The sequence below is a fragment of the Sciurus carolinensis genome, chromosome 2 (genome assembly GCF_902686445.1).
Source record: "Sciurus carolinensis chromosome 2, mSciCar1.2, whole genome shotgun sequence".
Lineage (NCBI taxonomy): Eukaryota > Metazoa > Chordata > Mammalia > Rodentia > Sciuridae > Sciurus > Sciurus carolinensis.
In genome coordinates, this window is record NC_062214.1 from 55,003,407 (window position 1) to 55,030,685 (window position 27,279).

The 27,279-nt window shown below is 37.1% G+C and overlaps 1 protein-coding gene across 2 annotated transcripts in view; it reads left to right on the forward strand.

Annotated features, from left to right (window-relative positions):
• The window catches only part of Ap3s2 (adaptor related protein complex 3 subunit sigma 2), a 44,916-nt gene that overhangs the window by 3,124 nt on the left and 14,513 nt on the right, over positions 1 to 27,279 (forward strand). For both annotated transcript variants that reach the window (XM_047538641.1, XM_047538642.1), the window contains 3 exons: positions 633 to 724; positions 1,140 to 1,251; positions 11,757 to 11,828. In XM_047538641.1, coding sequence (XP_047394597.1) covers positions 633 to 724; positions 1,140 to 1,251; positions 11,757 to 11,828 — 276 coding nt within the window. The remainder of the gene's footprint in view (positions 1 to 632; positions 725 to 1,139; positions 1,252 to 11,756; positions 11,829 to 27,279) is intronic.

The window sequence follows — 27,279 nt, forward strand, 5'->3', positions numbered from 1 at the left end:
CCTCCCAAGTGCCTGGGATTACAGGCATACATTGCTGTACCCCACTGGTAACATAACATTTTTTGTGTAGTACCTGTATAACCAGTATAAAAGAGGGCAAATTAAGTTTCTTGAAACATGCACATGATTACATCTTGATCTTCATGGAGTGTTAGAGCCATTGGGGTTTGTTATTTACCTGTCATAGATGTTTTCCAGAAGAAGACAAAATACTTTTGGATGAGGACTTTGGTTATTCTTTGACTTTGTATGAGGTTTTTATTTTTATTAATTTAGCTGTGCTGGGGATCAGACTTAAACCTCTTTATATTGCTAGGCAAGTATTTTACCACTGAGCTTTATCTGCAGCCCTGCCTGACAGTTTAATTCTGCCTTCCTTGTTTAATATCAGTTAGTGACCAAGATACCAGGGTACATATACCCTGTCTTAATTCCTATTACAGATTCTGTTTTTCTGTAGTCACTCTAGTAGTTTTTTCTCTACTCATTGTTTTTATCTTTTTGGGAAACTAGTACTAAATGTTGTTCCCAGCTTCAAAGCACTTCTTTCCCTGGCCTTCCTCAATGATGGGATGTAGTATTTTAAACCTGTCTACTGATTTACCTTTGTTGTTGTTGTTGTTGTTCCATAGCCAGAAGAAATTCAACAGCAGATTGTTCGAGAGACTTTCCATTTGGTCCTCAAGCGAGATGACAACATCTGTAACTTCTTGGAGGGTGGAAGGTAAACTGTCTGCTTCACTTTGCTCTCCATTATCATCACTTTTGGGTGGACTTCATCATTATTACTTCTTCTTTCATACTCTGGTGTCAGGTGTGTACTTGATGCAACTTGAACTGGTCTCAGCATGATTTGTTCAAGAGCCCAGCTCTCTTTGAGAAGCAGTTGCATTATTGTGCTTCATGTGTCATACATGTAGATGTTTGGTGCCTGGGAGGATAGGTAGGAAAAAAGGTGAGGTAAGGTGGCTTTAGGTATCTCTATCAAACTTGGTTGCCATTTACCTAGTAGAAATGGTCTGCTTCTAGCATTTAACCTTCCCTTTTCTATTGGACTTTTTCTTGTTCCTTGGCATAGAGTTTCTCTGTGATGTGTTTAATTATGATACAGGTGTTTAAATGTTTCCCATCTTCCACAGTTTGATTGGTGGCTCTGACTACAAACTGATTTACCGGCACTATGCTACCCTCTACTTTGTATTTTGTGTGGATTCATCAGAGAGTGAACTTGGGATCTTGGACCTCATTCAGGTAGGTATGTGTAGTCAGCTAATGATGCAGAATTTTTTAAGAGATTGCAGGTGCTTTTGAAAAAACAAACCTGTAGTTCCTTTTGTCCTTCTCCTCATTGATAGTAGTAAAAGTTGCTGGATGTCCACCAGATGGTGCTATGGGAAAGCTCAGGAGCAACCCTCAAAGACAGCTTTTGGATTTATTGGTTTCTACCCAGTCCTTATTCTGCCCTTGATCTTCATGTTTTAAATTTGCTTTCATCTATTAAATTAAATGACGCTTAACATTTATGCCTTTTGTGGGGGGGGGCGATTTAACCTAGAGAGGCTTAACCATTGAGCCACTTCCCTAGGCTTTTTTATTTTTGTGAGGTAGAGTCTTGCTAAATTGCTGAGGCTGGCCTTGAACTTGAGATTTTCCTCCTCAACCTCCCAAGTTGCTGGGGTTATAGGTGTGCACCCCCATGCCTAGCTAAAATTTGTGCTTTTTATTTTCACCTAGTTATAGCTTAAAGCAAAGAAACTTGACACTTTAGTCTATGTAGTCTTTTTTTTTTTGCGGTACTGGGGATCGAACTCAGGGCCTTGTGCTTGCGAGGCAAGCACTCTACCAGCTGAGCTATCTCCCCAGCCCAGTCTATGGAGTCTTGACATAAATAAAAATGATTTTTGTTGTGCTTTTTAAAAATTAGAAATTACTTGAAGATTGTTTTCATTACCTTTGTAGAAACTGAAATGTGGGGTTGGGGGTGTAGGCTTTGGTAATATGCATAGCATGTGCAAGATCCTGAGTTCCATCCCGAACACCAAAAAAAGGAAAAAAGAGAGAAATGTAATTTTATAATTTAATGGACATTTATTAAATATTTAGTGTGCATTGGATTTGGGATGATAAAATCAGTGGATGTAAAAATAATAGAAACAAGAGATTTGATCTTTGAAAAAATAGTAAAAATCTATAAATAGTTGACTTATATATGATATAAAGAATATAAAAATCAGTAGAATAAAACATTATTTTTAGGAGCTGATATTAATGTATTAATATTAATATTATCAATAATTAATATATTTGAAATAGCTGACACAAAAAAATAAATGCTTAAATGAGGTCAACACAAAGGTACCTGGAATAATCCTATATTAGGATGAAATAAGAAATGTTTAAAAAAAAAAGGAAAGAAAAAGAACACCTGTCTCCAGAGGTTTTTAAAATCTAGAACAACAGCAGTAGTGACAAAACCATACTGCTTAAAGTGTATTTTATGGAGGAAAATACTATTCAAATATTTCATGTTGATATTGGTACAAAATTAGAAAACAAACAAACAAACAAACAGACTTAAGCCAAATATTGAACCAAGGGATTGTGAGTCTTGGTTTCTCCCTTCCTCCATTAATAAACAGTGTGTCCTTCAACAAATCATTTAAGTTTTTGGCTATAGATGTTTTTGTTTGCATTTAGACCGTTCTGTGTATTTGAGCTTTTCTGATTTACAGAGATACCAGATACTCTGTTTTTCTTTCTTTTTTTCTTTCTTTTTTTTTTTTTTTTTGTCATGCTGGGGATTTGAACCCAGGGCCTTGTGCTTGCCAGGCAAGCACTCTACCAACTGATCTATATCCCCAGCTCCCAGATACTCTTTACTTACCCTAAAATTCTTTCTCTGTCAGGAATACTGCACATTAGAAGAATTACAAATTGAGCATTCCAATCAAAAAACCTAAAATCTGATGTATTTCACAGTCCAAAATTTTTGAGCATCACAAGTAGAAAATTCTATATTTGACTTCATATGATGGGTCATAGTAAAAAAATGCAGGCCCACTGAAAATATTATATAGTTACTTCAGTGATATGTAGATAGGTATGAAATGCAAATGAATTTTGTATAGACTTGGATCCCCAAGATGTCTCAATGTGTTTATGCAGACATTCTTTTTTTTTTTTTTTTTTTTTAAGAAATGGGAGTTACCTCACATGTCAGTTGATTTTATATATAATTTTTTTTTTTTTTTTTTGGTAGTCAATAGACCTTGATTTTTTAAAATTTTTATGTGGTGCTGAGAATCAACCCCAGTGTCTTACACCTGCTAGGCAAGTGCTCTACCACTGAGCCACAGTTGTAGCCCCAGACATTCTTAAATCTGAAAAAAATCCAAAATCTGAAGCATTTCTGGATCTGGGCATTTTAGATAATGAATACTCAACCTATATCAATTGTCAAAATTATATTTATCTTTGCTGGGTGTGGTGGCACATGCTTGTGATCCCAGTGGCTCAGAAGGCTGAGGCAGGACGATTGTAAATTCAAAACCAGCCTCAGCCATTTAGTTAGGCCCTAAGCAACTTCTAGAGACCCTTTCTCAAAATAAAAAAGGCTGGGATGTGGCTCAGTGGTTGAGCACCCCTGAGTTCAATCTCTGATAACAAAAATAACAAAATTATATTTATCCTAAGAATGCAAGTCTTTCTTAATAAAGAAAAATTCTTATAGAGTCTATTATAGCAGTAAGAGAAGCTAATATACATGTGTCAGTAGATGCTGAGAAGTGATTATGCAGATTACATTCCTAAAACATATTCTAAAATTGGAATAAGAACGTTTTCGATAAAAAGTATACATGTATTTATTTGGTATAATTTAAAAAAAGTTTTTTTAGTTGTTGATAGACCTTTATTTTATTCATTCATTTATATGTAGTGCTGGGAATCGAACCCAGTGCCTCACACATGCTAGGCAAGTGCTCTGCCACTGGGCCACAACACTAGCCCTAAATTTTTTTTTCTTTTTTTTTTTTTTTTTAGGAAATAATATATATGCTTCAGAATTCTAAAGGTACACATAAGTATCCAGTGAAAAATCTCCTCCTTCCCCTCTCTCCCAGTAACCTATTTTACTTTTGTAGATGCAACCAGTTTTAGTTTTAAAACTTAAGAGCCAGAACCTGGAACATTTACTCCGCTTATACAAAAACAAATGAATGATAAAAGAGATGGAAAGCTGGGCATGGTGGTTTACATTGTAGCCCCAGCTACTTGGGAAGCTAAGCGGGAAGGATTCTGGAGTTTGAGACTGGCCTCGGCAACATAGGAAGACCCAGTCATACACACGCACACACACACACATACACAACTGATAAAAAAGAAATCAACTAGAAAAAAAAAATTATATGAGTAAAATGACAGAATATGAGATAAATCTATCAAGATGGAATTTCCTGTTTCTATGAAAACGTAGAAAATTTGTAAAGAAATTTCATTACAATAGTATTTAAGCATAGGGTTTGGAAATTACCATATAATATTTGATGTTCATTGCAACAGAATTGTAAAATCTTTTTTTTTAATATATTTTTTAGTTGTAGGTGGGTATAGTACCTTTATTTTATTTTTATGTGGTGCTGAGGATTGAACCCAGGGTCTCGTGTGCTAGGCGAGCACTCTACACTGAGCCACAACCCCGGCCAGAATTGTAGAATCTTTTTTTTTCCTTCTTTATATTTATTTATTTATTTTATTGTAAACAAATGGGGTACAACTTGTTTCTCTGATTGTACATGAAGTAGAGGTGTACCTTTTGTATGTAAAATCTTAAAAGAAAAACAAAGGAATGTTTGTTGGGAAGCTTTCGCGTGGTTTGGAAGAGTCAAGCAAAGATGACAGTAATCTCAGAGGTAGTAATCAATACATCATATGGGAAATGAAGTATTGTTCCATCAGATCTTAACCCAGTAAAGGGAAACCTTATTAGGGAAAATGAGTGACCAAGAAATGCAAAAGAATATTTTGAGGAAAAAAGGACAGTAAAGGATAGGCTTTATTAGGCTTCAGAATACTTAAGAGTTGGAGATGAATTAATTACCTAGAAAATCCACATCAACTGGAAACAATTAAAACCATTATTAGAGTTTAATAAGGTTGCAGGATACAAGTTTAGCTTATAGAAATTAGTAGTTTTCTCTTAGAAGGAATAAACTAGAAAATGTAATATTAGAGCAGCTTATTCATGGTAGCAATAAGTTTTGATAAGATAGAAATATAAAAAAATGTGTAAGATCTAAATGAAGAAGACTCAACTAAAAATATGAAAAAAGAACAAAGTTATAAATGAATATAAATACATTCTTTTCCTGTTGAGAAAGCTTTAAAATACCAGTGTTTCCTAATTATATTTTAGTGAAAACCCAGAGTCCTAGTAAGATTGTGAGGTGTATATGTAAAAAAAATAAAGATATACCTATACAGTTTAAAGAATGCTAATACAATGAACATCTGTGTACCTGTCAATGCAGAATATTATGAGTACCATAAAATCTCCTAGCTGAATCACTCCTCAGACTGTTTTATTTGTTATTGTTTGCTTGCTTGTTATGTAGTCTTGGTATTAAATCCAGGGGTGCTCTACCACTGAGCTACGCCCCCAGCCCTCTTAGTTTTTTATTTTGAGGCAGGGTCTTGCTAAGTTGCCCAAGCTGGCCTCAAACTTGCCATCTTCCTGACTTAGTCTTCTGAGTAGCTGAGATTACAGAAGTGTACTACTGTGCTTAGCTCTTCAGATTATTGAGTTGATCGTTCTTTTGCTTCTTTTTATGGTTCTGTGATGTAATGAATATCCCTAAGTGATATTTTGCTTGGTCTGGAAAAATCAAGTGTGAAGCACAAACTTAGCTGTATAGGAAATACCAATTCCCTTCATTAAGGTTATGGCTATATTCCATTTTGGCGTCAGTCCTTTGATAGTTTGTAGAGCTTCTTTGGGAAAAAAGTCAGAGGGCAAGGTCATGTAAGTGAGCCCAGGAAAACTTACTGCATACTACAGGCTCTGGTATTTAGCAGAAACATGGGCTTCACATTTTCTGCTTCTGAGTTTGTCATGACTTACCTCTATGTTTTAAAAGTAGGTTAAAGCAGAACATAAAATGAATGTTCTCTGCTGAACCAGTCTGCAGAACACCTAGGAAAACAGGCACTACATACTTTTTTTTTTTTTTTTTTGCAGAATTAGGGATGGAACCCCAGGATCTGGCACATACTAGGCAATCGCTCTACCACTGAGAACTTTTTAGCATGTTTTTTAAAAAAATAACATTTTAAAAATAACATTTTTTTAAAAAAATGTTGTTTTGAGACAGGGTTTTGCTAAGTTACCCAGGCTGACCTATTTCTTCTGCTTCAGCCTCCCAAGTAGCTGGGATTACAAGCATGGACCACTATGCCTGACTCTATGGAGTCCATTTTAGTATTTCTTTAAATTAATACAAATTAAAACTTCTCTGATTCTTTATGCAAATTATTGTGCCTCTTTGCACCTCCTAAGAATAGAATGCCAGGATAAAAGACAATTAATATTTCTAATGGTAATGCTTGTTGCTAGGTAGCTATTCAGAAAGACTTAATTTTTAATGCCTCCAACACTAAGTTTGTATTCCTTTCTAGCTCCAACACAGAAATATGTCATTTTAAATGTCTGCTCAGAGATAGAGATATCTCACAAATAGTTGAGTTTTTATTAGTCATGCCTAGTTTTTCCAGGTGTAGATTTACATTTTTCTTTTCATGTCAACCTTCTATGATATAATTGAACCGCTCATCCACTGATGTCTAGATCCTGGTTTGTAATACTGCATTTCATTATTCTAGGATGAACATTTATCACACTTCAATAACTCCAAAATCAGTGTGTGTATTACCATACATGACATCTTATGACTATAATTGACAGCAGTTTTTCTGTTAACACATTAAAACAGTGGTTTGCCTTATAATCAATGAAAAAATAATTCTTTTAGCATCACAGTTTAACACTACTTGGCTGGATTTATAGCTCAGTGATAGAATGTGCATGAGGCTCTCTGTTTGATTACAGCCACCAACAAAAAACATACTTATTTAAAATGTTTTTCAAATTAATTTTTTGAACTGTTACAGTCAATTTAAATAATCCATTTTTGTCTCCCCTCTTGAAGAAATTTTAATGTGTAATTTACTAAGTTTAGAGTGAAATTCAAACTCCATATCACAGCCTGTGAAGCCTAATGTGGTCTGGCTTCTTTGTCATTCTGATCTCACCTTATCATTCTGTTCATTCCTGTACTGTACCTTCATACTCGTCTTCAAAGTGAAGTACTTTTTTACCTCAGGATCTTCATACTCCTTCTGTCCAATGGAATGCTTTTGTCTAGGTTTTTTAATTGTTGTTCTAATGACTGACTGCTTTTTTATCTCTCATGTCCAGTTCCAAGGTTAATCCTTACAGAGAATTTCCTGGCACTCTGTCTGAAAATGTAACTCCCATCCCACAACATTCTATTTACTTTTCAAAGACTTTTTTTTTTAATTGTTTGTTTTTGGTACCAGGGATTGAACCCAGAGGCTCTTAACCAATAAGCCACGTCCCTAACCCTTTTTATATTTTATTTTGAGACAGGATTCTGCTAAGGTGTTTAGGGCCTTCACTAAATTGTGGAGGCTGGCTTTGAACTTGAAATCCTCCTACTTCAGCCTCCTGAGCAGCTGGGATTTCAGTGTGCACCATGCTTGGCTTCCTATCACAATACGGACAAAATTCTAAACCATATATTTCCAGTTTAAAAAATATATAGTTATTAATCTGTTAAACACAAATCAGGTTTCTTTTGATATTCTGAGATGTGGAACCAGTTTACTTTTTGTCTATTCCTTTATCCAGTTTCTCCAATAATAATTATAAATTACTCAATTTCCCATTGTTTTGCTACTCCTAATTCAAGAAACTTTCTGTATAAATTTAAGCCTGTTTCTGGAATTTCAAGCGTATTTTTTAATACCTTTATTTTACTTATTTATATGTGGTACTGAGGATCAAACCCAGTGCCTCACACGTGCTAGGCAAGCACTTTACCACTGAGGTACAACCTCAGCCCTCAAACGTTATTTTGTTTTTATTTTGGGTTTTTAAAGTTACACAAGTAGTATATGAATAATTCTTGCTGTAAAGATTCAAACAACTAAACTTATTAGATAGAATGGAAAAGTCCTAACCCTTAGTATTCATCCCTCTCAGTCCTGTACACCATTCCCCTTTCTGGAGGTAATCACTACTAAGTTTTTTAATGCATGTATACACATGTACTCCGTATGTATTACATATTTTTGAAATAAAAATAATCATACTGTATGCTAGTTCTATAGCTTGCTTTTTATCACATTAATAAGTGTTGAAGCTTTTTCCACATTCATACATTCTTTTTAATGTGCATGATTTCCCATAATATGGATGTATCATCATCTTTTATTTAGTACCCTACTTGTGGGCATCTCCCAGTTTGTTGCTATTGCAAATGATACTGCAGTGACATCCTACACATACATCTGTGTACACTTATATTAATTTCCTTAGAATAGATCCCTAAAATTGTAATCATTGTTTTAAGAAGGATGTGATTTTTATTTTTATTTTTTAACTTTTATTTTTTTATTTTGCAGTGCTGAGATTCAAACCTAGAACCTTGGTGCATGCTGGGCACGTGCTCTGTTGCTGAGCCACAGCCCAGTGTGCTTTCCAAATTGACAAATATTGCCACATTGCCTCCTAAAAAAGTATTTGCCTGTGATATTCTTACTAATGGATTGTAATGTGCTTGTTTCCCTATAACCTCACTGACTTTTTTGAATATTAAGAGTATTTTCAAATTTTTGCCAATATGATGGGTGAAAAAAAGGGGCAATTCCTTGTTTTTTCTAAAACTTTCCTGAATACTAGTGAGACTGTGTATCTTTTTATTTTTACTGGACATTGGTATTTGGAAATGTCCAACTGCATTATTTATCCACTTGTCTTATGGCTCATTAGTTTTATTCATTTGTGTGTTTTGGTTTTTTTCCCCAACTTTGTGAATCTAAATCCTATTTTTTATTGCAGTTATTACAAGTATTTTCTCCAGTCTATTGTTTTTTTAACTTTATGGAGTTAAATCTGTTGATCTTTTCACTTACAGCTCCTAGGTTATAAAACTGTTATCTGGTAGTTTTGCTGTTGTTTTTTTAAAAAGATATTTTTATTATCGTTACCACCCAGCTTATTTGTGCTAGATTATGTGCCAAAGGCAAGATCTTTTGAAGAGTATCTACATCACATTTCTTTCTTGTTTAGGAGATGGAAATAGCTGCATAAGCCAGCAGACCCAAAAATCCTACATAGAGTAGTTGTCCCTTCATAATTTCAGGGGATGGTTGTGCTTATAAAGTAGCATAATATTTGCATTTAACCTACCCATAACCTTCCATATACTTTAAATCACTTCTAGATTACTTACAATACCTAATAGAGAGTAATACTGTGTAAATGGTTGTTATAATGAATTGTTGAGGAATAACAAGAAAAAGATTGAACATGTTCAGTACACAGTTTTGTTGTTTTTTAATATTTTTGCATCCACAGTTAGTTGAATTTGCTGATGGGGAACCTGTGGATACAGAAAGCTGACTGTACTAGAATTTATTTTACTTGTACCTTTTATATATCTGCAAAGTAGACTACCCCCAAGAAACAGCAGCGGGCTTCTGAGCCTAAGGAAGCAACAGTCGGGATAGCTAAAAACCTACCTGATACATATTACAGAGTCCTGAAAGGACAGAGCTGGCAGCATAGTCTCAACAGGGGTATGGGTGTAGAGTGAACAGAGAAAGCTATCTGGGAACCAGTTAGATCCCTAAGTCCTCTATACATTTCCAGTTGTCTGGGCAATTGCTCTTCCCTAAGTATCAGGTTATTTCCTACAGAGGGTTAAAGAAAGTGTCTCTGGTTTGTGGGGTACCAGGCATGATCAATGATGCAAACAAGAGGGATTAAATGAATGTATGCCTTCTGATACTAACCTTGCAACCCTTTCCCTGCTGTTGGCTCCCGAATTTCTGGCAGCTAGTCCTTTACTCTCCAGGCAGAAGATAGAAAAAAATTCACTGGAGAATTTGACTAATTTAAGCAGAAAGAAATTTTTAAATTTCGGTCAACAAGTAGCATGATTGTAGAGCTTTTCAATCAGCCTTTTATTTTGATGAATGAAAAAGCAAAAAAAAAAACAAGGATTAGAGGAAGACCTGTAATATGGAAGAAAGAGACAAAATGAACAATAGTTAAAAAGCAACTTAGAAAAAGTGGACACCATACAAAGAAAGGAAAGGGGTAAAATGAACAAAAAAAACCCAAACAACCCTACAGAGAAACAAGACAGACAAAAATGGATGCTAAATAAATGAAAACACAGAACAAAATGATCTCTTAGAAATTAGAAGCCTGAGAGGAAATGGGAAAGAAACAAGAACCTACCTCATTTAAGTGTTAGAAAATCAAATTAAGTGACTCTCAGAACAGACAGAGGTAGAAAACGGAGTTGGAAAGATAAACAAAACAAAAAAATAGAATACTGAGCTCTGGTTAGCAGTCTCAGGGCAGGACTTCAGAAACTTCTTTGTCCCCTACATCTTGTTATCAGAGTCACCTAGGAAAATACAACTGTTGAGCCCTGGACGAAACCATATCTTATGTGGAGAAGAGACGAAGAAGATCAGCTCCAACAATGTGCATTAGGCCCTAGTGGATCTCCCCAATAACCACCATAGGACAGTTTGCCTATGTCACCTACCTTGGGCCACAGCAGGATACTGCTGCTTTTGGTCAGTTGGAGGCTTCACATAAGACCTATTTCCTGTAGCATTGAACAACTAATGACATTACTGACACAAGGCTATTGAAATGAGGTCATTCTCTAAGAGAGAAATCAGAAGGGCTGAGGATATAGCTTAGTGGTAGCCTGCCATGTTCAAGGTCCTATGTTTGTTCCCCAGCAAAAAAAAATTAAGATATCTGAATAGTAGTAATATAGTTACATTTATTCTGAAAATTAAGACCTACTTATGTCATTTGTACATTTGTACATTTTTATGTTATACTAAAAAGTTAAGTTAAAAAGTAAAAAATAGCCAGGTACAGTGGTACATGCCTGTAATCCCAGCAACTCGGGAGGCTGAAGCAGGAGAATTGCAGGTTCAAAGATAGCTTCGGCAACTTAGTGAGGCCCTGTCTCAAAAAATAGAAAAGGCTGGGGATGTTACTCAGTAGTTGAGCACCCCTGGGTTCAATCCACAACAAAATGAAAACAACAAAGCGAAAAATAGTGTAAACGTCAAATGTGTAAATTGTTGATTCATGGAAAGATGTTTTAAAGTTAATTAAATGGAACAGACAACAGTTGTTAACATTGCAATAATGAAAATTTTTTTATAGATGTGAATATCAAGGCTTAGGAAAAGGACATGGAATTATAAATTATTTATATTTTAATTTGTTTTTCTTTTATATAATTAGCATCTTATAACAAAGGAAAGAAAGCCATGTGTGTCTGCTTAGTTGTATTGCTATACCAGAAATAAGGTTTTTCTATCTTAGGTTGTCCCCCTGAATTGGGATAATTTCAAATGTGACATTTATGAAGCTGTGAATATGTTCTCATTTCTGTTCTTTATTTCTCCTTGTTTTCTAGGTTTTTGTAGAGACTCTGGATAAGTGTTTTGAAAATGTATGTGAATTGGATTTGATCTTCCATATGGATAAGGTATATTCTCTCCCAAGCAGGGTTACTGAAAAACTATGATCCTATGGTATCTCTAGCCACCTCTACATCTCTACATGTTCATGTTCTTTCTCTTGGTTTTTACTGTGACATAGTCATAGAACCTATTTATATTTAATAACTTCTGTTTAATAGTTTTGGGCTTTTTTTTTTTTTTTTTTGCTAAGATCTATTAATGGTTTTAGCATCTACAAGATTTTCACTGGGCTGGGCCCATGTTGTGGTTCATCTGTTCACAGATTTCTTGGTATAGGGCTGTGATGACTCTAGAGTAAGTGGCCACCTGGCCGAAGGTGAAGATACATAGTTTTATGTTGCTTATAAAATAAGTTTCGTAGGCATAGTCCAGTGATAATGAATCTTTGGAATAATCATAATACAGGGGCTATGACTTAGTAAAATTTATATCTTTCCTAAGGAGTAATATAGTGACTAATACACCTGTGACATAATTTGAGGTCAAGTAATAACTGTTGGAAAGCACACTCAGAGACAGAATTGAGAACAAGTAGTGTTCTCAGATTTGTTTTGCTAGCATAATTGTGACATGGTCTTTGTCCTTTGGTGCCAAATTAAACATAGGTGATAGCCAGCAAGGGGATGGAAACATTATTTTATCCAGCTGGGCGCATGCTGTCCCTAGTGTTTGCTGGTGAATCAACTAATTGTTGTCACTATGGTTCATGGCCCTTGGAACAAGATAGAATTTTGGGAAACTACTGCTCATTGGCCATGATCCTTTATTAATCTGTTTTCATCCTGACAGAGCAGTTTTGAGATCTATCTTTAGTAGCAGTTGCCATCTAGGGGAATCTCTTGTTTTTAGTAGGATCTTCTTCAGTCTCAGTTGACTCTACCAGGATTTGTAGGTGCCACTGTCTGGGCTGTTCCAGTCAGTGCATTCTTATTTCGATGTTGGAAAGGTGTGAAGTTTTCTTTGAACATCCAACTTGACTCTGGCTTCAGCTTCATCAGCAGCTTGGTGCAGGAGAATCATGGAATCCTCTTCTTTAGATATGTCACATGAGACTTTGAGAGCTTGCAAGATGTCCAGAGCTCACTGATGATTTTGAGGTAGTCTCTCTCCTTTTCATTTGAAAGGATCTTGGAAATTTCAGAGATCTCTTAGTCCCTTCTCTTTGCAAGTACTAGAATTATTTTTGCTTGTCAGTTATTAAATGTGCTGCTGTGTTGTAATTCCTGTTAAGGAGAGTAATAGTCCAAATCTAGTTCTCTTCTGTACTAGTGAGAGAGAAAAAAAAAATTAGTATTAAGAAACTTGAGAATATGAGGGGAATGGAGGAGTGTCCTCCATCTGCCTTGTTGTTATTTTATTTTTTATTTATTTATTTATTTATTTTTGGGTGTTGGGGATCGAACCCAGGGCCTTGTGCTTATAAGGCAAGCACTCTACCCACTGAGCTATCTCCCCAGCCCCATTGTTGTTATTTTAAAACACTGTTAAAATTGTAAAATATGGGACTGGGGTTGGAGCTCAGTAGTAGAGTGCTAGCCTAGCATGCATGAGGCACTCGGTTTGATTCTCAGCACCACAAATAAATAAATAAATAATTAAAATAAAGGTCCATTGACAACTAAAAAAAAGTTTTTTGGTAAAATATGAGGTGTTACCTTGGTGATTACCACCTGATGTGCCAAGTGAGTTCCTTTGTGGATGCTACCTATTATTTACTAAGCCAGAGATGAAGTTTTTCAATTTCTCAGAGCATAGATTAAGGGATAAACTTTACTGGGTGAAGGGGAATTTTCCAAGTAAGAGAAGAAAAAGTATAGATCCCTCATCCTCCCATTGTCCCCCTGGAGGTGCGTTGGGGCTGGTTTCTGCTGTAGTGGCTCCTTCTTGACTGTTCCCTTAGTGCTCTCTCTCTTTGTCAGGCAACCGTGGGAGTAAAGAGATACACAAAGTTCTTAGACACCAAACAGTCTGCATTTGCACATCTGCTGTTTATAGAAGTTTGAGATGCTAGATACCTGAAAACTTGAGGACCTGTGGGATAATACACTTTGAGGAGACAGTGGTAGATTATTATGGAAAATTGAACTCGAGTGCAGTTCCTCTTACTGGGAGGAGGAGCCCTTCCAGTCCATCCTAGTTCATGCTTCCAAGTGCTTCCAAAGTGACTTTCAGAATTATAAAATATTTTGTGTCTTACTCCTTTGCTTGGTGTTAGTTGTAAGAATCCAGTTTGTTGTGAGTTGCCTTAGAAGATTTCATTTCATTCTGCATAGGAATCCATTATATGAATATACTATAATTTATCCATTCTTTGATACATAAATTTAGATTGTGTATGAAATATTCTGGCATGAATATTATTGAAAGTGTATGCTATCATACATTTCACTTATAATAGTTATAACTTTTATTTATTTATTTTTTGTTGTGTTGTTTTCGGGGATTGATCTTGGGGGCACTTGACCACTGAGCCACATCCCCAACCTTGATTTTGTATTTTATTTAGAGACAGGGTCTCACTGAGTTGCTTAATGCCTCACTTTTGCCGAGGCTGGCTTTGAACTCTCTATCTCCTGTCTCAGCCTCCCAAGCTGCTGGTATTACAGGCATGGGCCACTGCACCTGACCAGTTAAAACTCTTGATAGTGGAATTGCTGGGTCATAGATGGGACCCCTAAGAAGGAGAAGGGGAAGCATGAAGTTCCTGTTGGGCAGCAGTACTGGCAAAAGACAAACCTGAGTCCTAAGACCTGGTAAGCCTCACTATAAGCCACTGTACGTGCCACTTTTTTAGGTATTTCCAGACTTTTCCAGAGTGGTTGTATCAGTATACTTTCCCACCATTGAGCTGAGTGTTCCCATGCCTCCATATCCTTACCAGAAATTTATATTCTCAGTGTGGTCATCATCAGAACCGTTCATCCAGTATTTCTCCTTCAGGACATATGGTAGAATTATAATTCTGTGCCCTCTTAAATTAAGTATAGCTGTGTGACTTAGCCAACAAAATGTGAATTTAGCTAATGAAACGTAAGTGAAAGTGGTGCGTGTCCCTTCTAAGAAAAGCTTTAAGAGCCAGTGCACAAGTCTGCCTTGTTTTTCTGTGTTGACAGTCATGGATGAAACATGGACACAGACCCTCTGCCTGGGTCTTGAGTGAGGATGAAGGAGAGTGCCCCCAAGTGGTCAATTTTGATAAGTTTGGTAGATGCGTAGTGGCATTGCATTGTGACATGCCTGGAATTTCTCTTATAATTCATGAAGATGAACATTGTTTCTTATGTTTATTGGCCATTGGGAGATCCTTTTTGGTGAAGTGTTTATTGCCTTGGTCTTTGTTCATTTTTCTATTAGATTGTCTTTTAAAATTCTATTTGTAGAAGTTCTTTTTAATTCATTTATTTATTTTTAATTACCAGTGATCAAACCCAGGGGTGCTTAACCACCAAGCTATATTCCCTTTTTAATTTTTTGTTCTGAGACAGGGTCATGCTAAATTGTTTAGGGCCTCATTAAATTGCTGAGGCTAGCTTTGAACTTGCAATCTTCCTGCCTCAGCTTCCCAGGTTCATGGGATAGTATGCACCACCATGTCCAGTCATAGAAGTTCTTTTCATTTTGGTACCAGGGATTGAACCCAGGGGCACTTAACCATTGAACCACATCCCTGACCCTTTTAATTTTTTTTTTGGGGGGGGGGTGGATACAGTCTTGCCAAATTGCTTACAGCTTTGCTAAGTTGTTAAGGCTGGCTTTGAACCCGCAATCCTCCTGCCTTAGCCTTCCTAATAGTTGGTACTGCAGTCATGTGCCACTATGCTTAGCTCTTACATTTGTAGTATCATTCCCCTTTTGATTAACAGAAGTTCTTAATTTGAATTTGGGGAGAACTTATCAGTCTTTTTAGGAGCTTTCGTGTCTTGTTTGGGAAATCTTTTTTCCCCTTTGGTTATAAAAATATCTTTTGGTGCTGGTGATGTAACTCAATGGTAGAATACTTACCTGACATTCGTGAGGCCCTGAGTTTGATTCCCAGTAGTGCAAAAACAAACAACAACAACAAAAACTTCTATAAAAGCTTTAAAATTATAATTCACCTGGAGTGTATGGTAAGGTCCAGTGTCACTTTTTTTCCTAATATAGACACCTGAGGATTCTAGCACTACCTGTTGAAAAGATGCTCCTTTCTCTTCAGTGTCACCTTTATGATGAAATAAGAATCCATATCCCTGTGGATCTGTTTTCTATACTCTATTCCATTTTCCTAGTTCTATTCCATACCACATTGTCTTAATTACTATAGCTTTTTAAGATGTTTTTGAAACTGTTAAGAGAGGAAATTATACTCTTTCTTCTTCTTTAAGAGTAGCTTGACTATTCTTGGTCTTTTCTTTTTAGAGTCTGCTTATAAATGATCTACACACAGCCCTGTTGGGATTTTGGTTACAATTGCATCAAATCCATGGAACGTTTGAGGAGAATTTACATTTTTACAGTATCAGATTTTACCCATAGTATGGTATATTTTGCCATTTCTTTAGGTCTTTGAAGTTTCTCAGTGAACATTTATAATTTTGTCCCTATAGAAGTTTTACATATGTTTAAATAAATTTTACCCTAGATATATGCGGGGGTTTTGTTATATTTTTCTTTTTTTGTGTGGTGCTTGTGATCAAACCCAGGGCCTCATGTATGCTAGGCAAATGCTCTACCACTGAACCACAATCCCAACCTATATTTTATGTATGTGGTACTTGGAATATTCATTTTTTATTTATTGGTACTATATAGAAAATCACTGTTTTCAATTTATTGATATCAAAAACAGAAGTTATATTAAATTCTTCCTGATCCTGTTTTATCTGTAAACATTTTGCTTATTTCTTTCTAGCCCTTGTACCTTTTCATCTTTTTTTTTTTCTTCTTTCCTTACTCTGCTGAGTAGGATCTCCAGTATTGTATTGAATAGAAGTGGGGATAATGGACATCCTGTCTTATTCCTATTCAAAAGGAGCTTTCACTGTGAAGTATAGTATTTGCTATAGGGTTTTTGTAAATGTTTTTTATCAAGTTAAGAAATTTTTTCCCCTTCTCTTCCTAGTGGATTTCTAATCTTGAAAGGATGTTAAATTTCATTAAAAGCTTTTTTTCCATCTCTTGAGGTAATCATGATTTTTTGCCTCATTATTCTAATGCTGCTTCTTAAACATCTGAGAGGATGTCTGCTAAGGCATAAAGTAATTCCAGTCCTATTTTTATTGGACATGGCTTTTAAAAGGAAATTAAAAGCCATAAAAATGTTGCTTGTTCTGATATGTCTTATCTTCAAATAAGTTCCATGAAGTATTTTGCTACTGCTGCAAATTTAGCTTACCATTTATAAAACTGTTTATTTTTAGTTTATGTGGCACTGGGAAATGATGGTGCAAGGAGTCAGAATCTTCCCTTAGTCAGCTTTAGAATGTCCGAAGGTATTTTTCATCAGGTGACTTCCTTTTTATGAGATTTCCAGTTTATCTTTGCCCTCATATAAATGCAGTTGCTAAATCAGGTGAGCCTTCTATTGATAATAGAACCTGTGTGTTATGTGTGCATACATTTTTAAATTTCTACTTATATATGCAAAAGACCTGTCATAAGGCAATAGAAATATCACTGTGAGCTCTATCTTTCTTAATTGAAGACTCTTCCCACCTTGGGGTCAGAAACTCCCATCAGGTCCTAGCCATAGGAGATCTGCATTAACTAGTCTTGGGCAGCTGCCCATCACCTTATGTGGATATGGCTAACATAGGCCTGTGTAAAGATCAAATAGGACCCAATTCTTGCTGCTTTGGCAGGTTGCCTATTTCTCATCTTGTAATTTGTCAGTTTCCTAAATTGTTTTTGTTAATATTCTTTTTTTCACTGTTTTTCTATCCTTTTCTTCTTGTCTCTTCCCAACATGTACCATAATCTTGCCTTTTAACTAGTTTTTGAGGTGTCTTTGTTTTTGTTTCTACAAATTCCCAGATGCTCTGACCTCTCATAGACTACAGCTCTCCCTGTATATCTGTTGCTCCCTCCTAACTGTAGTTTCATTTCCTTATTTCATTCAAGACAATTTTCTTGACTGAGCGAGTACTTTACATCCAGTCTTTCGGGTCTCCTTCACCTGTTCTCTTTCTAGAACTCTGTAGCCTGGTTTTCACTCCTGCCCAAAATTCTTGGATAGTTTCCTAATCATCAAATCCTATAGCTTTTTCCTGACCATCATAATATGTTGTGTATAATTATGTATAATTAATATACTTGGGAAATTTAACATTAATAAAACCTGTTTTCCAGTATTAGTTTATATTAAAACTTCCCCAGTTTTCTTGGTAATGTACTTTATATACCATATTTTTTAAATCTCAATTTTTTTTTATTGTAAACAAATGGGATACATGTTGTTTCTCCGTTTGTACATGGAGTAAAGGCATACCATTTGTGTAATCATAAATTTACATAGGGTAATGTTTGATTCATTCTAAATCTCAATTTTGATTATGATTCAAGTATTATCTTTAGTTTTCATGTCTCTTGATTTCATGTGTGCCTATCAGATTTTGTAATTTTAGTCTCCTTTCCTTTTTTTGTTTTTTGGGGTTTTTTTGTTTTGTTTTTTGGACTTTACATACTAGAATTAATGAGTTTTCCTGAACTACTCCTTGGCCAGATAGTCAAGGCTCTCCAGGATAGTTTGTCCCTATCCTGTCTTGGCTTTATGTGGCATTGCTTCTTGCCAGATACTCTCTGCTTCTTCTGCCAGGTCTTAATCACTTTTGTAGTTCCTGCCTCTGTACTCTCCCCAGATTGACTTCACATCTTTTCGTATGTTGAATCCTGCCTGTCATTCAAACTCAGCTCAAATCCTACCACCCTGGAGCTTGTCCTCATCACCTAGCCCATTGTGATCTTTTTGGATCCTGGTAGAGTAAAATATCTATTCCTGTGGGACTCTAATTTATATGTTTGGATGTTTTCTCTGCTTGATTACACTGTCATTTTTATTTTTACTCTTGTATCCCCCACTGACTCTAGAATGATTTTTTTTTTACTGAGTGGGGCTACTCTTCAGGGGAATGTTACCAAAGAGTTCCCAAGATTTTAACCATAAAATTTGTGATTTAAACTGTCAGAGGCTGGAGTAAGGCCTGATTTCATGGTCTTCAGGGTAGCCATCAATTCTTGATTGTGCTGTTTGGAATTTATCTTGCCCAGGGCAATTTATTCCCCTTTGTTTTCCGAATTCCCTCAACACAGCTCAATATCATGACTGAGTTGGGTGTTGGTGTTAATTATGGTAAATTGAGTTTTGTTTGAAGAAAACTATGTAGATGACCTAATGTTCTAATCTACCAGTGTCTCAAAGGCAAAGTGGGACTTGGAACTTAATTGGTCTTTCAAGATTTAGTCATCAAAAGTCACAGTTCTGTAGCTGGGTTAGACAGTATTGTCCTCTTTACAGATTTCAGTCTGCACTGGGTTCTCTCAGGAGAGCAGAACCTATGCTTCCTGCTAGGCTTGCCCAAGAAAACCTGGTAGTATGGGATTAAAATTGCTGCTGAGTATTTTGCTGAAATGGGAAAATGCCAAGTGTTCCAAACTGAACATGTGAGTGCTGAGATGAAAGGATCATAACAGTAATAAAGGATTGTATTCATCAGATGTCCCTTCTGGGGACAGATCTAATGATAACAAGGCTCATTAATGCTCTCCACACCCTAGTGATTTTGAAACAGGTAACTTGATTCCTGGTTTCCAGACGTGGAAGAGTGAAGGGCACATATTTTGTGTTTTTGATGAAGGAGGAGGAGTTGTTTTGTTCTAGAAGAACAAGACATTCTGTTTGAGTTTTAGTTCTTGTAAAAGGTGCTGGTTAGCATGTCTGACCATCCCTAACCACCTGTTTCTCTAATCTGAGAGAGAAGAGGGGAGCCAAAGCCAGCCTGCATGGCATCTCCAGCCCTTCTCTGCTGATGCTTGATAGATAAGAATTTTGTGTCAGGGTTGGTGTTTTTTGCTTAAGTGATGAGGAAATTTAATATCTTATATGCCCAAGGGCCAGCTGGAGGGCAGGTTAAAGGAAGATTTAGACAGCAGTTTGTTACTGTTGTCAAAGACCCAGATACTATCTATCTGATGTCTTCACTCCTTTATGTTGGCTACAGATGCATATGTTTCAGAGGCCAGTATTGTATTCTCTCAGGACAACTGACAGAGATTACAAGTAATGATTTCTTAAATTTCCAAGATTTCTGTAGTTTGTTTAAAAAAGAAAAAAAGAAAAGATTGCTTCAAACTACACCTAATATATCCCCAGTACACACTGTCCTTATTTCAACTTTGTGCTGCCTCCATGCAAACTCTCATTGGTTGCCTGCTACTTGAAATAACAGGAGCCTCTTTGGTTTGTTTAGTCATTCTTTATGACTAGTTAAGAGCAGTGTGCTACTAGTGTACACAAAACAGCAAAATTTGACTTATAGAGTTATTACATCAGCCAGCCTTTTCAGTAAAATCTGGTGTTAAGCCATTTAAGAGCAAAGGTAATTACCAGTGGTATTACTTCATGAGTTGCACATGAAAAAAACTATATACCATGTTGGCTGCTCTTTGTAAGTGTCCTTCAAGGCTGGAATTGAGATTTGATTCTACTGTTCTTGCTCTTATTCCTTACATTACAAAAGAGGATGAGGCGACTCTGAGAAAAGGAGCAGAACTTCTTGATCCCTGGTGAAGAACCCTAAGCTGGACTTGATTTTCTATCAGACAGCCTAGACTCAGTAATACATAACTCCAAAATCCTAATAGCGTATAACAGGATTTATGTCTTACTCATATTTTGTGGCCATAGTGGTGTGTCTCTTCACTGTAGTCACCTGGGAATCCAAACTGATGAAAGTCCTTTTCACCTTGTATTTCTACCTGGATACTTGTGTGTTGACCCATTATATTCACATTTCAGTAATCAGTTTAAGACAGATGCCTGTGCCCAACGGGTTAGGTAAGTGCAGCCCTACTCTATGCCCAGAAGGGAGGAGAACCTCCCTTTGGAGTTTGGTTATGTGTGTTTTTTTAGTTACACGTGATAGAATGTATGTTGATATGTTATACATACATGTAGTATAACTTCCCATTCTTGTGGTCGTACATGATGTGGAGTTAACACTGGTCATGTGTTCATATATGAACATAGGAAAGTTAGGTCTGATTCATTCAAATGTCTTTCCTCTTCCTATCCCCTTCCTTTCCCTTCATTCCCCTTTGTCTAATCCAATGACTTTCTGTTCTCTCCCCCATCCCATTGTGTGTTAGCATCTGCATATCAGAGAGAACATTTGTCGTTTGGTTTTTTGAGATTGACTTATTTCACTTAGCATGATAGTCTCCATTTCCATCCATTTACCAGTAAATGCCATAATTTCATTCTTCTTTATGGCCAAGTAATATTCCATTTTGTGTATATACCACATTTTCTATATCTGTTCATCTGTTGAAGGACACCTAGGTTGGTTTTACAGTTTAGTTATTGTGAATTGAGCTGCTATAAACATTGATGTGACTGTGTCACTGTAGGATGCTGATTTTAAGTCCTTTGGGTATATTCTGAGGAGTGGGATAACTGGGTCAAATGGTGGTTCCCCTGGAATAGTTTTGAATATTACTAATGACTGCCTCAGTTTTTTTCACATGTTCTTTCAGAGAGAAAGCTGATGTTTGATTCACTAGCACTTTATAGACAGGAACCTAGAAATTGTAATATTAACAAAAATAGGGGTATGCTTTTATAAGAAGGAAATATGTTGAATCTTAAGGAAAAGCATGTCTAACAGAATATTTGGTATTTATTTCTTACATAGTTCCCATGTGAATTTAAGGTGACTCCAGAAATTAAAATTCTCTGACAGAATAACTTGCTTCCCTGAGGAAAGAGCCTCCCTCCTTGTGTGGGCTTTGTGCAAACCATCTCCCCTCACCTTGACTCTGATCTTGTTAGAAATACTGATGTGTGTTGAAAGTGTTTTTTGTCTTTTTCTCTTTGCTTATTAAAACAACAAACATTTATTAAGCATTCACTGCAAGAAGGGAATCGCTAAATATGGAGATACAAAAATAATGAAGATAAAAATAAAATTAGTCTTTTAGACAGATTCTCTACCTGAAAAAACACATAGTTTGACTAGAAAATAGGTCACTTGGTCATCTGATGGTCTCAGAGTAGACAACACCCTTAGGAAACACCTTTCCCTGCAGGCGTGATGTTGTATGAGGGAGCCCTCATCATACACTGCTTTTTATAGGAGCATTCACAAGCACTGCCTTAGTCACATATACATAGAATATCTGCATATTGCATTTTATACATTCAAAGGGCATATATATTATTTATATAGAATGATACAGTACCTCATCACAGTTCTTTTATTTAATGATATTAATCAGAGGTAGAGAAAAATGAAACTTTGAAGAAATAGCTATTTCTGAGGCCCGGCTTTAAAATGGAGGAAGGCAGGGTAGATGAGAACTTGGGGCCCCAGATAAGGGAGCATATCAGGCAGACCCCTGCCTGAGTGCCAAGCCTCCCAGGTATGACTTGCCATATTCAGATAGCTGGGAAGAAAACACTGGTAATATGAGGTAGAAGATCAGTGCCAATGAGAAGAATAATGAGGACCTTATAAATTCTGGGAGAAAAGAAATCATTAAGGGAAAGATTGGGGATGTTGCTCAGTGGTAGGACAGTTGCCTAGCATGCATGGGACCTCGGTTTGATCCCCAATACTGCAAAAAGTGGGGGGAAAGGAGTCATAGAAAGGCAAATTAATGTTGGTTGAGTAGGTGCCAAATACTGTGCTGGGTACTTTTTCTTAGTTATCTTTTATGAGACAGGTGATAGTACTCCTGTGTAACAGATGAGGAAACAGGCTTAAGCTAAAAGTACCTGAAACTTTAAAACCCACATTCTAAGCCACAGATTTGAGAATTTTAAAGCATGACTGTTAAGATAGATAAAAAACGCATATCATTTGTCAATTTCTTTTTCCAAAACCAAAATCTTAGGAGATAAAACAGAACAAAGGCTCAAGGTATGACAGAAGATGGGGAGGATATGTGTGTGGTAGGGATGAGGGCCACAGAGATTTGAAGCTGCACATAAAACCTGACTAGACAATGGGTCTCCTGGCAGAGACACTGTTGTCATTTTGGGTTGTATGATTTATTGAATTGCTGGTGTTCAGTATCCCTGGTCCCTCCTGGTGAATACCAGTGGGGCCCCCACCTGATCCATTTCCAGAGATCCTCTGGGGTGGGAGTGGTACTATCTTAGATTAAGAGCAGTGGGTTGGAAAGCTGGGTGTGGGAGTTTGAAGGAGTAGACAACAGTGCCATGTGGAGAGCCTTGTCCTCTGTGTTGCTGGACACTTTCCAGGATCCATTTTCACAGAGATTTTTTGATGCTTCCTCATTCTTAAAACATTTTTTGTTCTTAGTTTCCATGACACACATTCACCTGGTGGTTTGTTTTTTGTTTTTTGTTTTTTTGTTTTTTTCTAGTTTTCTAACCATTTCTGACCTTCTGGGTTTCTTATATCCTAGAGGGTCCCTCTTTTAGACACTTTCTTCTCAGGAAATCTCCTGCAATCCCGTGACTTCACTAATATGTCTGCTGGTTGACTCCTTAGTTGCCATCTGAACTCACTGCACTTCATACTCCAAAATAGAACCACTAGCCCCCTACAGCTCCAGACAGACAGTTCAATCCCACCCTTCAAGGAAGGTTCGTCCTTAGAAGGCGATTCCTGGCACTCACCTTCCACCCATAGTAGGCAGTCTTATCTGGTTCCCCCAGCACCTTTAACTACTTTGCCATAGCATCTGTGGGGTTGAGTTTTTGCTTATTTGCATGGTTAAGAGCACAGACTCCAGCGCCTGCATGGCCAGGCTTGAATCCTGACTCTTTCTCCTATGAACTGTAGACTTATACCTCAGAAACCTGTGTATAATGGCACCTGGCTCATATGATGATTGAGCAGGTTCAATCTATGTAAAGTGCTTAGAATGGTGCCTACACATAGTATTTCATTATTGTGTTTGTTTTCTCCACTAGAGAGTACTATGAAGGTAGGGATTGAACTGTCTTATTCACCACCATATTTCCAGTTGGCATATACTAATTAGTTAATTACTGTTGAATTCATATACCCATCCACTATTCTAGTTGCTAGGGAAACAGCTAGTAAAACATCTTATCTTCATGAATCTTACATCTAGTGTGGGAGAGAAGATAAATATGTTAGGTAGTGATAAACGTAGCGGAGAAAGCACAGTAAGGTAATGGTTGGGTAGATATGACTTGATGTTTTATACAGGGGTAGTCAGGGAGGTGTCTGATTAGATAGCATTTGAGCAGAAACCTGAACATAGAGAAGTAAGAGATATCTGGTTCTCCAGAGAACATTCCAGGCAGACAGAACAGCAAGTACAAAGACCTTGAGAGGCAAGGAATACTTGAAAGCAGGCAAGCCATTATGGCTGGATCTCAGTGAACAAGGTGGGAAGGAATAGGAAATGGGGGAGAGTGAGGGAGGTCACTATAGGTCATGGTTATAGATGAAACTGGTAAGGGTCTTTGACTACAGACGCAAACTGGAGAAGTGTAGGAACTGACTTTTCAAAAATGTTGTAACATGCACTTGTTGCCTGTGTTTCATCTTGGGTTTTTTAGGCCCAGTACACTGAAGAGTATAGGCAGACCCTTCCCCTCCTCCTCCTCCTCCTCCTCCTTCTCCTTCTCCTTCTTCTTCTTCCTCTCCCCCCTACCCCTTCAGCTTTATTGCCTAGCATAGTAAACAATTGAATCACTCTCTGTTGCTGTAGAGCAAAGTCTGAGTTTGGGGCCAATAAAATGATTGTCTACAGATTGTCCCTTCCCTGACCTAGGAACTGTGATTAACTCCCAGAGCACAGGTGGGGAGGGCCAAAGGAGTGTGTGCACAGTGAAGGTAGTGGCCCAAAGTCCACCTCAGTACTCATTTTTTCAGTCTGAAAGTTGATAGCTGTACATGCTTGGAGAAAAGAGTACACTACATTTATATCTTGGTCACTTAAATCTTTGTTGCTGAATCTTATCACTTCAAGAGTTACAGTTCACATTCTGTAGAGAGTAAGTTGTTGAACCTGTTTTTGAAGTCAGCCAGGGCTGACAGGGATGCCAGGCTGTCCTCTGTCACATAACTCCCGTTAGCACTGAAGGGGAATCATCCTGGAAAAATCTGAAGCTACATATTTCCTGGGTTTTGGAAAGTCACTACTTTTGATTTTCAGAAGGCACATACCTGAATCTACCCTATTTGGTATTATGTTTAATGTTGGTTATAGAAGTGGCAGGGCAGGATTGTTCACCAGCCCTTGGACTTTTCTATGAAAAAGCCCAAGGGATGAGCAAGTCCTTGGGCTTTACCTATCTATAGAACATGTGGGAAAATGGGCATATTCCTTACCACTGCTAGCCCTTTTCTTTAGATAGTCACCCTCAAATGCTCATCCACTTTGACATAGGGTCACAAATCCACATCTAATTCTGGCCCAGCCTAAAGACTGAAGCTTCCAAGTCTGTGTAGCACCTCTGCATCTGAATGACCTGCCACCACTGCACACTGTTGTACACCAAATCACTCAGGTCTCCTCCCTGCTCCACCTCATTTCCTACTGGCCTCTTCACTTGCTTAACGTCCTCACCCATCTTTTTTTCTTAATTTCCTTGGTTCTCAGAGATGCCATCTTTCTTCAAGGCATGAAATGTCAGGGAGGCCTGCTTTGCCTTCTACTTCTAACTAGTCACCAGACAACATTGCTTCTTTCAGTATTTTCTTCAGTTTCTTTCTTCTGGGTACCTGATTCCAGGTATCTAATCTACGTACAGAATCTCTGGAATGTGCTCTGCTCTGGGACACAACCCCTCAGGCCCATCAGCTTTTTCCCTTTGCTTTCCATATATCATGCCACTTCCCACTCCGAAACACCTTCTCTCCCCCATCAAGTTTTCCACCTTAAAGACCCAGCTTAGGTTCCACCTTTGGCAAAGCCTTCTCTGAATTCCACTGTTATAGTTCTCCAAATTATTTGTGTTCTTGCTCATAGTCTAATGTTTTTAGTCCTAATACTTCCCAGTGGATTATAAACTCCTTTGGCACAGCATTGGTATGTAGCACATTAATTAGATAAACATTACAGGACACTCTTTACATAGGTGATTGGTTGACTTGTAATAGATGTGTTTCCTAATTCTGTGAGTTTATTTTAAAAGTACTTTTTAAAAGTAACCTTTGATTGGCATAGCGAGAGGCCTATTTGTAAAAACTGGATTTTAGTTAGACCTGACTTTTAAGGTTATGACCTGTGAATACTCATAGTTTCTTTGCCTTTGCTCCTTTGAGAGATGACCTGTGGGTGGACACAAGAGGAGCTGTGTGTTCCTTGCATGAAGTAGCTTTGTAGGCTTCCAGCTTCACCAGATTCTAACTGTGTAATTAGGCCACCTTTGTAAACACCTTTTGGTACATCAGTTTTCTTCAGTTATAAAATAGGGATGTCATATTTCATCAATTCTTAAACTTGTTTTGGAGGTAACATTTGTGATTTTAACAAATCAAGAGCTGGCTTATCAGTGGCATATCATAGTTTAATTGGCAAAATTTTCCTTTTATAGTCATACATAATGGTGTGTTTTAAAATCAATGAAGTCTTGGATTTGATGAAATATGGTAACATACACCATTTTCAGGTATTTTGAGAGTTTGGCCTTAGTGAGTAATTGTTTAGGTCAACAAATGGTGAATATATCTTTATTTTTTACTTTTTTCCTACCAGTCTCTCTGCATCCAGAAGTGTCCCCTTAAATCTATCCTTTATACACCTGCCTGCTGACATATTTTAAAATGTGATCTTGATTGTCTGCCTCCCTTGTTTAAATGATTCAGAGGCTCTGTGTTTCTGCCTGCAGTGATCTTAAGGATAAGAGGAACATGCCTCACTCCTTTCTTCCCCCCACCTCCTTGAAACTCTTACAAATGTTAAATGACACCAAATGGTTGAGGAAATTGTGTTATTCAAGTGAATTTTCATGATTATAGAAAAAAAAAATGTAGGGACCACTACCAGAAGGATGAAGCTGAGGTCCTCAACATCATATACCACAAGACTTTTACGAGCTTTCCCATCCTTCCTTTCTAACCTTATCTTTTGCCATTTCCTGCTGTAAACTTTGTGCTTCAGCAACACCAACCTATTTATATGACTTGTCATTAGGAATGTTATAGCTTTGGAAATTTTTGGCCCAGGTTGAGCAGATGGAGTGAGGCCCAGTGCTGTTCCATGGGCAGTGATGTAGAAGGAACGGAAATTATGGGGATAAAGGGTATTGCAGGA